This window comes from Cebus imitator, unplaced genomic scaffold (genome assembly GCF_001604975.1).
Source record: "Cebus imitator isolate Cc_AM_T3 unplaced genomic scaffold, Cebus_imitator-1.0 Scaffold136, whole genome shotgun sequence".
Classification (NCBI taxonomy): domain Eukaryota; kingdom Metazoa; phylum Chordata; class Mammalia; order Primates; family Cebidae; genus Cebus; species Cebus imitator.
In genome coordinates this window covers 2,173,695-2,184,174 of record NW_016107451.1, presented here as the reverse complement: position 1 = coordinate 2,184,174, position 10,480 = coordinate 2,173,695, and the positions used below count along the sequence as shown (strand labels likewise).

The window sequence follows — 10,480 nt, the reverse complement described above, 5'->3', positions numbered from 1 at the left end:
AAAAAAAAAAAAAGGTTAGAAAGAGTGGAGGACTGCCTGGCTACCTGTAGGATTGGGGAGGTGCAAGGCTCCAGGTTCCTGACCTTGGGGCTGGGTAGGTGGGGGTGCCATTTCTAAGATTCACGTACTGGAGGAGGACCAGGTTTGAGGAGGCGAGTTGGTGAGTCCCGTTAGAAATCTGTTGAGCCCCGTGTGCACAGGCATCCAGGGGAAGTGTTAAAGAGGCCTCATACACATTTGCCTGGCACTCTGGGGGACATCTGGAGTTGGCATCTTGCAGGCTGAGAAATAGCAAATCTCAGGGAGCCAGAGCCAGGACAGGAGTCCCAGGAACCGACTCTTCATGTTGGGAGGAGATTCCTGAGAGACTGTAGGGAAACCAGGCGAGTGTGTGAGGCCAAGAAGGTCAAGAGAAGAGTGCAAAGGAGGAGTGGTCAGCAGGGCAGGGTGCTGCTGAGAGACCTGCATGTGTCCTTAACAGTTAGTTTCGTGGAGCCATCATTGGCCTTGGTGTCAGGAGGCAGCAGGGTGCAGCTGGGCCGCAGGGCTCAGCAGTGAGAGGGAGGCTATCGGTGTCTAGAGTGACTGAAGCAGGGCCTGAACCTAGGGAGTGAATGGATGACAGGAGTCTCCCTGGAGTAGGACTGAGCTGGGAGAGCCACTGAAGGAGAGTCCAGTGTGGGCCCGAGTCTGGAAGTGCAGCGTGGGGCTGGTGTGTGTGCAGGGCATGGCCACTGGGTTCATGTGGTGGGGAGGCCTCACCAACCAGGTTGAGTAAGGCAATGTGGGGTGCCAGGGAAACCCGAGGAAGAAGGGGGAGATGACTGGGAACGGGAGGCCGCGCCTGCCAACGGGCCCCAAACAGCTCAGATTGAAAAACAAAACAGGCTTTTAAGATGCCAAGTTTGATGAAATCTGAGTGCTGGAAGAGGTGGGAGTTTGCTCTTGGAAAAACAGCTGAAAATCGAGACTGAAAGCTGCGAAGGGAGATGGGCCCAAGGCTCCCCAGGCCCCCCTTACTGCCTGAAAGCCTGGGGGTGGGGCTGGGCTCTCTGAGAGAGTGTGGGAGCCTGTGAATCTGGCAGCCTTTGACTTTTGGGGGGCGTCTGGCCCTGGCGCTGCTGAGGATGGAACTGCTGGAGGTGGCCTTGGCTTCTGTGGAGAGGCTGAAGGGCAGGGGAAGCCAGCAGCCCTGCCCCCTACGAGGTTCCTGCATGTGTCTCGTCCCTGCATGTGTCTCCTGGCGCACGTGTCTCGGCATAGGTGTGTCTGGCTCTGCATGTCTCCACATGTGTGTTTGCGTGTCTCTGCATGCGCCGCCTCTGGATCTGCTTGCATGTGTCTGTTTCCACAGGTGCTTGTCACTGCAGGTGCCCCTCCATATGCACATGTAGGTTTCTATTTTTACACCTGTCTCTCTCTCCATGTTTATTTCTGTGGGTTCCTGGCTGTGCATGTTTCTAGGTGTCTGTGTGTTGAGATACAGGGTGAGGCCAGGCCTAACACTCACGCTTAGGGGAGGCAGTCAGGCTCACAGACGGTGCCACCCCAGGGAGCCTGTGTCTGTGTGTGCGGGTGCGTGCCTGCGTTTGCACGGAGACGGCACGAAGCTGGGTAAACACGGGTGAGAAGGTCATACTGACAGACGGTGCTGCCTGCCCTGGGACCCTGCAAGGCGTCTCCATCTGTCAGCTTCCCTGGTTCAGCCCCCTCCCTCTGGCCCAGAGACTCCCCTTCAGGCATCCAAGGCTAAGCTGGACAAAGAGACCTATGTGTACTTTGTAGGGGGCCTCAGCAGCCTCCACCCCCATCCTAGGCTCATCTGTCAGGACCCCAACACATGCCCTAGCTCTCATCAGACTCGCCTTGCTACTGTTGTCCCACCACTCTCCCCACAGCCTTTACAAAGGCAGTTTCCACTCCCCTCCCTGGAAAGCTTTCTGCCTCCCATGCTCACGTGTTTCCTGTTCTTGAATCTCCCTCCTCCAGGAAGCCACCAAGATGGCAAGTGAGCTGTGGAGTCTAACTGATCAGCTCTAACACTGCTGTGGAAGGTTAACCCAGCTCCCACCTGCCTCTGAACCTTAAATTCCCGCCACCCTCCCCCCCTGCCCTGTCCCCCCCGCCCTTGTCATCATCTTCTGCCCGTGGGGCAACTGAACCTGTCCGCTGAAGGGGACAGGTCTCCTTGCTGCAGTGGCTAAAGGCCAGTTAGGTGCAGGAGGCATTCGCGCACATGTGCACACTCCCCACCTTGCACAGATGTGCGCGAGCTGGAGAGACCCCAGGGAATGTGTGTGCACGCTGCCGTGCATGCAGGTAGAATCCGCAAACAGTGTGGATATTCGGGCCCCTAGGTACCTCTGAAGGCCCCGTGGGCTTCTCTTTTCGTCCAGGGGATCAGGTGATGGCCCTGAGACGCATAGTGCGGATGCCCCCAGCGCTGAGGTTGCGGAGGCAGATGGCCCCTCCCTGCGCGGGGCGGGGCGGGGAGGGGGGGCACCCAGTTGGGGGTGGAGGGGAGGGCCGTTGTCGGGGAAGCGGGAAAGCCTAGTAGGAGGATTCCCTGGAGTTTGGGAGCCCTTGCCTGGGTAGGGGTGCGGAGGCTCCACCCAGGCGGGAGCTGGAAGGGCAGCGCCCGGGCGGACAGCGGACGCGCGCGCCTGCCTGCACGTACTCGGGCACACGCAGCTCTGCCGCGGCTCCCGCCGCTCCGCCGTCGCCATGGCTACCGGCTGGCCTGGAGCGGGGAGGGGCCTTTCCTCCCCTTCGGCGCCAAGAGGATGTGATTTGAGGGGACTCGGCATGACTGGTGCATCCCGGGGGTTGGAACGTGGGTGCGTGACTGCGATTGTCCACATGTGGGGGACCCGGGGTTTCGCTTTGCGGTAAACGCAAACGCCGTGGTGCAAGTGCGGGGCTCTGCAGTGAAGCCTGAGCCCCACCGGCTAAGGGCGTGGTGTGGGGGAGGGGGGTGTCCACGCCTAGAGCGCTGAGGCTGGGGGCCTGCCATCTGGTCTCCTCCCAGCTCCACTTCTGTTATAGCTATTTGACCTTGGGCAGGTGTCTAGATGTCTAGATTTCTCTAAGGCCGTGGTTGCTCATGTACCTCATAAGGCTTGGTAAAGATGTAAAGCATTTTAACGTAGTACTTGGAACTTAGTAAATGCTCCGTAAATCTTACTCTCCCTCATACCTGGGTCTCAGTTTTCCCAGTTGTTGATGGGTTTGGAGTGATCATGTGACATCAGCTGAGGACTTGCCCAGGTCCTCAGCCTGAGTGTTCAGGCCTCGGTGGACCCAGCCCCTGCAGGTGCCTGTTGGGGAAGCTGGTCAGTGTGCCAGTCTGGCTGATAGGTCAGACACCAGGATGCCCAGTGCTCCGCCGGGCCAGGCACGTGGTGGGTATCAGGAAAGGGCTGCTGTACTTGGCTGTGTTTGAATGTTCCAAGGCACCTGGGCAGGAGAGAAGGAAGAGGCAGCAGCAGGTTGCTCCTGAGAGGCTGGAGCTGTCCTGTGAGACCCACTTTCCTCCCTGGGTGGCAGAGTGGCAGCCTTCCGAGTGCTGCCTAGAAGTCTAGTTGGCACAGGGGACTGGCTTTTGGGTCCCGCTGTTTTATGGACGGCTCTTCACACATGCTGGTTTTAGGCTCTGGCGGCGGTGCCTGAGGGATGATCTGAGCCAAGGACAGAGCCACTGAGGGTGTGATAATTGAGGGAGGAAAATTAATTGTCCTTAATTTGGCGTAAATCCCAAAGACCTTCCCCGTGTAAGGAATTCAGAGTAGATTCCGAGACACGCGGCTGCACACATTTGTACTTCCCTTCCCTTCCCTATCTGCGGGTGGAGATGGAGGCCACTTGACTCCTGGAGCCTGACTCTAGCAGGCCATGGCCATATCCTCCCCACGAGCTGAGCAGGTAGGAATGAGGTCTTAGAAGAACTAGACTTGTGCCCTGGAGGTCAGGATGGCCCTGGCAGCCCTGAGTGTCCCCAGCTCTTGGGGAGATGAGACCTGCACCTCATGGAAGCAAGCAGCAGCTGGGCCAAAGGAGGCTGCTCCACTGCCTGGTGCATCCCAGTCCTCTTCATTTCCGAGCTCCTTCCCTTCTCTTGCCACTGTTCAACATTTTACTTTTAAAAATCAAAGCTGAAAGGGCACTATGGGATCATATTTACAGCCAAGGAGACACTGGGTTTATATCCAGAATTTCTAGGGCTGCAGGTGGAGAAACACACAGCTAGCTCCCAGGAAAGGCTGGGGTGGCAAAGCCGTGCTGGGAGTCCTACTGCTCGCTAGCCTGAGACCCCTGCTCCTGATGGCCCACAGTCCCTTTGGGATGCCCCTGGCAGCTGGAGCCTTGGGGAGCACCCCCTGGGATCTGGCAGCAGGTAGGTAACTTGCTCCCACCTATTGGGGTTCCTCCAACTCCCTCTTCACCTGCCTACCAGTCGCTCTCCCCAGGTCTCCAAGAGGCTCCAGGGAGGGCTAGTTTCTGCCAGCCTTTAAATTATTCACATCTGAGGATGCCACGTGCCTTTTTTTCTGGCATAGAAGCCTGACTTCCCTTGGCACATGTTCCCACACACCCAAATTGTGCTGAGCTTGTGGAAGGTAGGTACAGAATGTTACTGGTCTCCCCCACCATGAGCCCAGCTCTCCCTACCGAGGAGACAAAGGACACATTTTCCCCTTGCCCCACATTCGTTGTACCTGGTGTCCACAGTGGGAGAGAGGCTCTGCTGAAGCCTTGAAAAGGCTTGGTGGTTTGGTCCTATTGGGAAGGGCCTGTCACCAGACTAAGATGGAAAAGGGAGCTCCTAGCTCTAGTCTCAGCATCTGTCTGCCCCTTACTAGTTACACCAGCTAATATTCACTGGATGTGAATTCCGCATCAGATGCTCCACAACACTTTGCCTGCGTGATCAGATATAATCCTCACAATTGCCTTGCGAGGTGGGCCCTTGAACCCCGTGTACAGATAGAAGCAGAAACACAGAATAAGTAACATGCCGGGCGCTAAATCTAGTTCATGGTGAAGGTGGGAGTCCCATTTGGTCTACACCAGTCCCGAGCCTGCCCTAGCTTTTCATGCTTCCAAGGGGTGGGGAGTGGACAACCTTGCCCCGCAGTCCCTCAGGGCAGATATGGGAGCCCATGTGCAGTGGGAATGGGTTTGCTGCTGACATCTGTTCCTGCGACTCCATGGCAGTGACTCCTTTATGAGCCGCCAGCCCCTGGCAAGCTGGGAGACGGCAGCCAGGAAGGGGTTTTGCCTCCCCCTACCAACTTTTGGTGTCTTTAGAGCTTTTTAATCTCCTTTGCCTCTGCATGCTCAGACATGGTCCCCAGCCCTGACCATGACTCCCAGGGTCAGTACTGAGTGAGGGAGAAAGGTCAAGGTCAAGGTTGCAGTAGAAAATAGGTCAAGGTCAGGATCAGAGTTAGAAGGGGACCATTGGTAGGGCTGGGGATGCCCAGAGTCAGGGCTAGAGATCAGGCGGTGCCATGGTCATGGAGGAAACACTGTGTGTGCAGACAGGGGAGAAGGGGCTGGACAGCACAGGGGCCCTCAGGCTGAGCTGTGGCTGTTGGATGCTACGTGAGCTCCCCACTAGCCCTCCCACCCACTGCAGCCCAGAATCCATACAGGGCTTTCTGCTGTGACCAGCAGAGCATTGATTCTCGTTCTTCTCAGAGCCTGGAGAGATTAAGTGCTGACGCCTTCAGTCTGAGATGTTGCTTCTCAGACCTAGAAACTCCCTGACATGGCAGGGATGGGCCCCACTGCAGCCTTTGCCCTGCCAAAGAGGCTCAGGACCCTGGTTCCTCACATTGGGGTAGGCTTCATGCTTAGAAGTCAGGGCTGGGGGAGGGGAGTCTTGAGGGCCCTGGCAAACCTGGAGCTGGGGAAGTTATCCCCAGAAGGGTTCTCAGGGGCAGGCAGAGCCAGCCCTAATACACACATTGCTCTTTGTCTGCAGAGGAACAGCTGCCCCCTGGGTTCCCTTCCATCGACATGGGGCCACAGCTGAAGGTGGTGGAGAAGGCACGCACAGCCACCATGCTATGTGCTGCAGGTGGAAATCCAGACCCTGAGATTACTTGGTTCAAGGACTTCCTTCCTGTAGACCCTGCCACAAGCAACGGCCGCATCAAGCAGCTGCGTTCAGGTGAGCAGAGGGCAGGGGTCAAGGGGCCATGCAGACCTCAGGACAGGCGTCTTGCTAAATCCCAGCATAGCCTACCCTCTTGGACCTGTGACCCTCCAAGGCTGACCGGAGGGCACCTGGTGGGGTGGGCTGGGTCTTACTGCAGGTGTGCCTGGCCCAGGGAAGAGAGCTCGTGGTTGGCTGTGCCTCTTTACCTTCTTGGGATTGTCAGACTCCAGACTTTGGGCCAGTTTGCCCCTCTCAGCACATGTAATGTGCCAATGTAGTGGACTCTTCTAGGGTGCTCTGTGGATGTCCATCTTTCGCCTTCCCTGTGGCCTGGCCTGAGACAGGGCCTGGATGATGATGCTTGCTTCCTCAGACAGCAGGGCTTAGATGGGAGAAGAGGCCAAAGGTGCCTGATTCTTTAGGCTTCAAAAGGCTGGATCTCAGGTGCCTGGAGCCAAGGGGACTTGCTGTTGTCCCTCAACAACCAGAGCCACCTGTCTCCTCTGGATGTCTCCGTTGAGCCAGCTCGGAGTCCTGGAAGCAAGGATGCCATTGTGTGGGAGGGAGGTGTCGCCCCACTGATCGATCTGCCTGTAAGGCTCCCGCCAGGATAATTGATTCAGTTTTTTGTGGGAACAGAGCAGGCGGGAAAAGAGATTCAGAATCAGCTTGACTGCATTCTGCCTCTGCTGCCAGCACAGCCTGGACCATAGTCTTTGCTTCAGAAGCCCTCCTGCTAGCTATGGGATGGTGGGCCTCCGGCAGGATGGCCAGCGCCTGCCAGAGCTCCTGCTGCCTGTCAGCTGTGATGTCAACACTGAAAAGCAGGACATGACTCCTGCCCCTTTCAGAGCCCTGCAGGCTTCAGAGGTGCTCTGCCACTCCCTGAGATGCCAGCCCCTCCCCATCAATTCCCATCAGGCACACAGTCCCTTGGTGCCCAGCAGGAGGAGGGAGAGACAAGCTGCCCAACAGGGCATGATTCTGGCCCCAGCTACGGCCGCCTGAGACAGCCTACGAAGTGTTAGCTCATTTAATTTAATTAAAACTCAACAAGATGGAGGCAGCTGTAGTGCAGTTAATTAAAACAGCCATAATCAAGGCGGCAAACGGCCGGCTGTGTTTGTGGCCGCTGCCCAGCGCTGCACATCAGCCGGCACGGTTCGGCTCCTCTGCGTTTCCTCACGGTTCCCCCAGGCAGGCTCCCAGGCGGCCAGACGCTCCTCCCTGCAGTCCTGGGCCCCTCCCCGGAAACACATGGAGTTGTCTGGCAGCAGCTCTGGGAAGACTCACTCACACGTTGGTTCAAGTAGTATTTATGCAGGGCTTGGTGTGCCTGGCCCTGGGCCACCCCTTTCTTGACTGTCAGTCCACTGGATGCCACTCAGGCCCCATCCTCCTCATCCTCTCGGCAGCAGCTAACATTCCTCCCTCCTTCCCAACCACTCTCCCATTTTTCCCTAGCCTTCCAGGGCCCTGTCTCTTGCAACTTCCCTCTTCCTAGTGCCCCTTCCCTATAGCAGCATCTTCCCTTCCTTCAACCAAGGAGCCCGGGAGCCCTGCCCTTGCCCCATGGACACAGCCTTGCCCTGGATGAGCTCAACCCTCCTAAAGTTCCAGCTGCCATCTCCTCACCTGCAGCTCTAGCTTCAGTCTTTCCAGCCCAAACCTCTTGCCTGAGCTCTGGATCCAAAAATCAATCTGCCTTCTGGTTGTCACCCTGACCAGTGATGACGAAGTGATGAGTGATGACCTTCCCAGACAGCCAGCCATACTCTCTTTCTGTAAGTGGCAGCCCCCAACCTAAGGAACGTGGTTCTCAAGTTGGTTTGATTTGAGAGCTCTCAAATTTATCACCCTCGTGGCTCTCAAATTGTCCCCTGTCACCTCCTGCTGTGTCAGTCCGATCCCAGGCACCAGACACTATTTTCCCTGTCTCCAGACCCTGCCGAGAAGCCACCGCCCTGCAGGCCAGGTTTGCTGCTCACATCCTGCCCGTGCTCTGACCACCTCAGTGGTGTTTCCTTGCCTGCCTGGTCAAGTACACACCCCCGCGTCTCATCAGGTCCTGGCTACACCCCTTACCGGCTCTCTGGCCTTGGTGGCTTAACTTTTTCATGTGTCAGTTTTCTCATGTTTGAAAAGGAGCTACAGTAAGCAGTGAGTGAGACAATGGCAGTCAAAGCTTGAGTTGGCGGCCTGGCCTCTGGTAAGGGCTTCATGGAGCTCTTTCTATTTTCTGTGCCCCCCACCCTCCTAACACCGAGCCATGCTGGCCTGTCCTTGGTCCTTGACCACCTGGGGCCCTCTGCTCACCTTCTGGCTGCTCCACTTGAAAGCCTCCACCCTGCCCAGCCTCTGGCTGCTTCCTCAGGCCTCACCTTGCTTTACATTGTCACCATCTGGGTCCGGTTTTGTTCAGCTGGGCCTTGCAGGGAGGGCCTGGGTGTGACCCCACTTGGTGAGGTCAGCTGTAGGACAGATCTTCTGAGCTCTTGAGTGAATTTATGAACTTCACCTTTGGCCCTTGTCCCTGTAGAGTAGTATCGGCTCTAGTGCTCCTGCTTTCCAGGTCCAAGGAAGACTTCCTTATTTGACTTTTCCTGCCACCTGGAAATTGTGACCTAAGGGTCGTGGGCCCAGGGTCCGGCTCCTGGGATGGAGCCAGATGGCACCTAAGAGGTCTCAACCATCCCACCTCTGTAGTAACAACTGGGCTCTCTCCCCTCCCTGCCTGACCTGGCCTGGGACCCTTGGCCTGAGTTGCTGCTGTCTTTATCTCATTATCATTTAGAAGGGTACTGAGGCTATTCCATGCACATGGCCCTTCATGGAGTGGACTCAGGCCCCTGAGCGCTCGGCTGTTTCCAGGGACCTTCACGGGTTTACGCATCACCGACAGTTTACAATAGAGCTTTCCCCCTTTTTGTTGCAGCTGATTCTCTTGCAACCCTGTGAAGTAGGACAGGCTGTGATTACCATGCCTCCTTCACAGCTGAGTTAAGGGAGTCACTTGGGGTCACACAGCGAGACTCGGCCTAGGAGCTCCCCTGGGAGATCACCCCAGGACCTAGTATCACACATAGCAAACCTGGGGGCCTGAGGAGCAACTAACCCTGCTGGGCTTCAAAGGTGCACATTCCCAGTTTCTGCAGACCCCAGGCCCCTACTGACCAGTACCCAGAAGTCCTCCACCATCTGTGACCCGAGCCACAGCACATCTAACCAGGCATGCCCCCCCCACCCCAAAGCAGGAGCTGGACAGGAGGTACCTGGCAGCATGCACTGCCCAGATGTGAGCTCTGCTTGGCAAGCCTTTTCTTCTCTGTAGTGACATGACCTGCTGCCAAGACCGCCTCCTAGAGAATTTGAACGTCAGGTTGGGTTAGGCTCAGGAGGAACAGGAACAAGCTTGGATAGTGGAAATGGATTAGTGAGCAGGGACTCAGAGGTCCTGCTGGGTCCTGAGAGGAGTTGTTGGCCTCAGGCTGTGGCCAGGCAGGACAGGGCCTGAGGAGATTCCCGCAGTCCTGCTGTGGCCTGAGCATGTGAGCTGCCATCCATTGTAGAGGACAACCTAACTCACTGAGTCCATGTGCTCATCCAGAGAGCAGCCTCCTCCCCACCCCCAGCACCCTGAGGCGAAACCTGGGGGTCTTAAGAAGAGATGCAGCATCTGACTGCCAGAGGAGGCCTGTGGGTAGGATGCAGGGGGCTTGCAGCCCATCACCCTGCTTGACTGGCCCCAGCTCTGGCTGGTAGAGCCTGTCCCCACCCCACCCTGCTCCACCGTCTGCTGGGCCTGCCAGGAGGGTGCACTGCCAGTGCATGCTCACAGTTTCCCTTTGGCCCAGAGTACCCTGGCACCTCTTGGGCATGAGCACACCCCTAGGGATGCTGACTTCTGGGCCCTGTCAGTCCCCCACACCCATCTTGTGAAATCTAAAAGGTAGATTCTCTGTTTGATGGGGAAATTACTGTTAGGTTCTTTCAGAACAGGTTAGGTTGTGGAAGAGCTGAGGTCAGGAGTGAGGGGTGCCAGTCCTGCACCATGTCCACTGCGCCCACCCACCACCGAGCCCTGGCCTGGATGATGGGAGATCAGCATTGTCAACTTTTTGGTCTCAGGGCCTCTACTTGTAAATATCAGAGAATCTCAAAGAGCTTTTGTTTGTGTGGGTTATTTTTGTTGATATTTACCTTAACTAGATATTAAGACTGGAATTATTTTAAAATATTTATTAATCCATTTTAAAATAATTTAAAAACCCATTATAAGCATAAATAACATTTTTTAATGAAAAATAATTATATTTT

General features: G+C 56.3%; 1 protein-coding gene across 18 annotated transcripts in view; it reads left to right on the top strand.

The window, feature by feature from the left end:
• The window catches only part of PTPRF (protein tyrosine phosphatase receptor type F), a 92,946-nt gene that overhangs the window by 32,889 nt on the left and 49,577 nt on the right, over positions 1 to 10,480 (top strand). For all 18 annotated transcript variants that reach the window (XM_017541709.1, XM_017541706.2, XM_017541702.1 and 15 more), the window contains one exon: positions 5,987 to 6,175. In XM_017541709.1, coding sequence (XP_017397198.1) covers positions 5,987 to 6,175 — 189 coding nt within the window. The remainder of the gene's footprint in view (positions 1 to 5,986; positions 6,176 to 10,480) is intronic.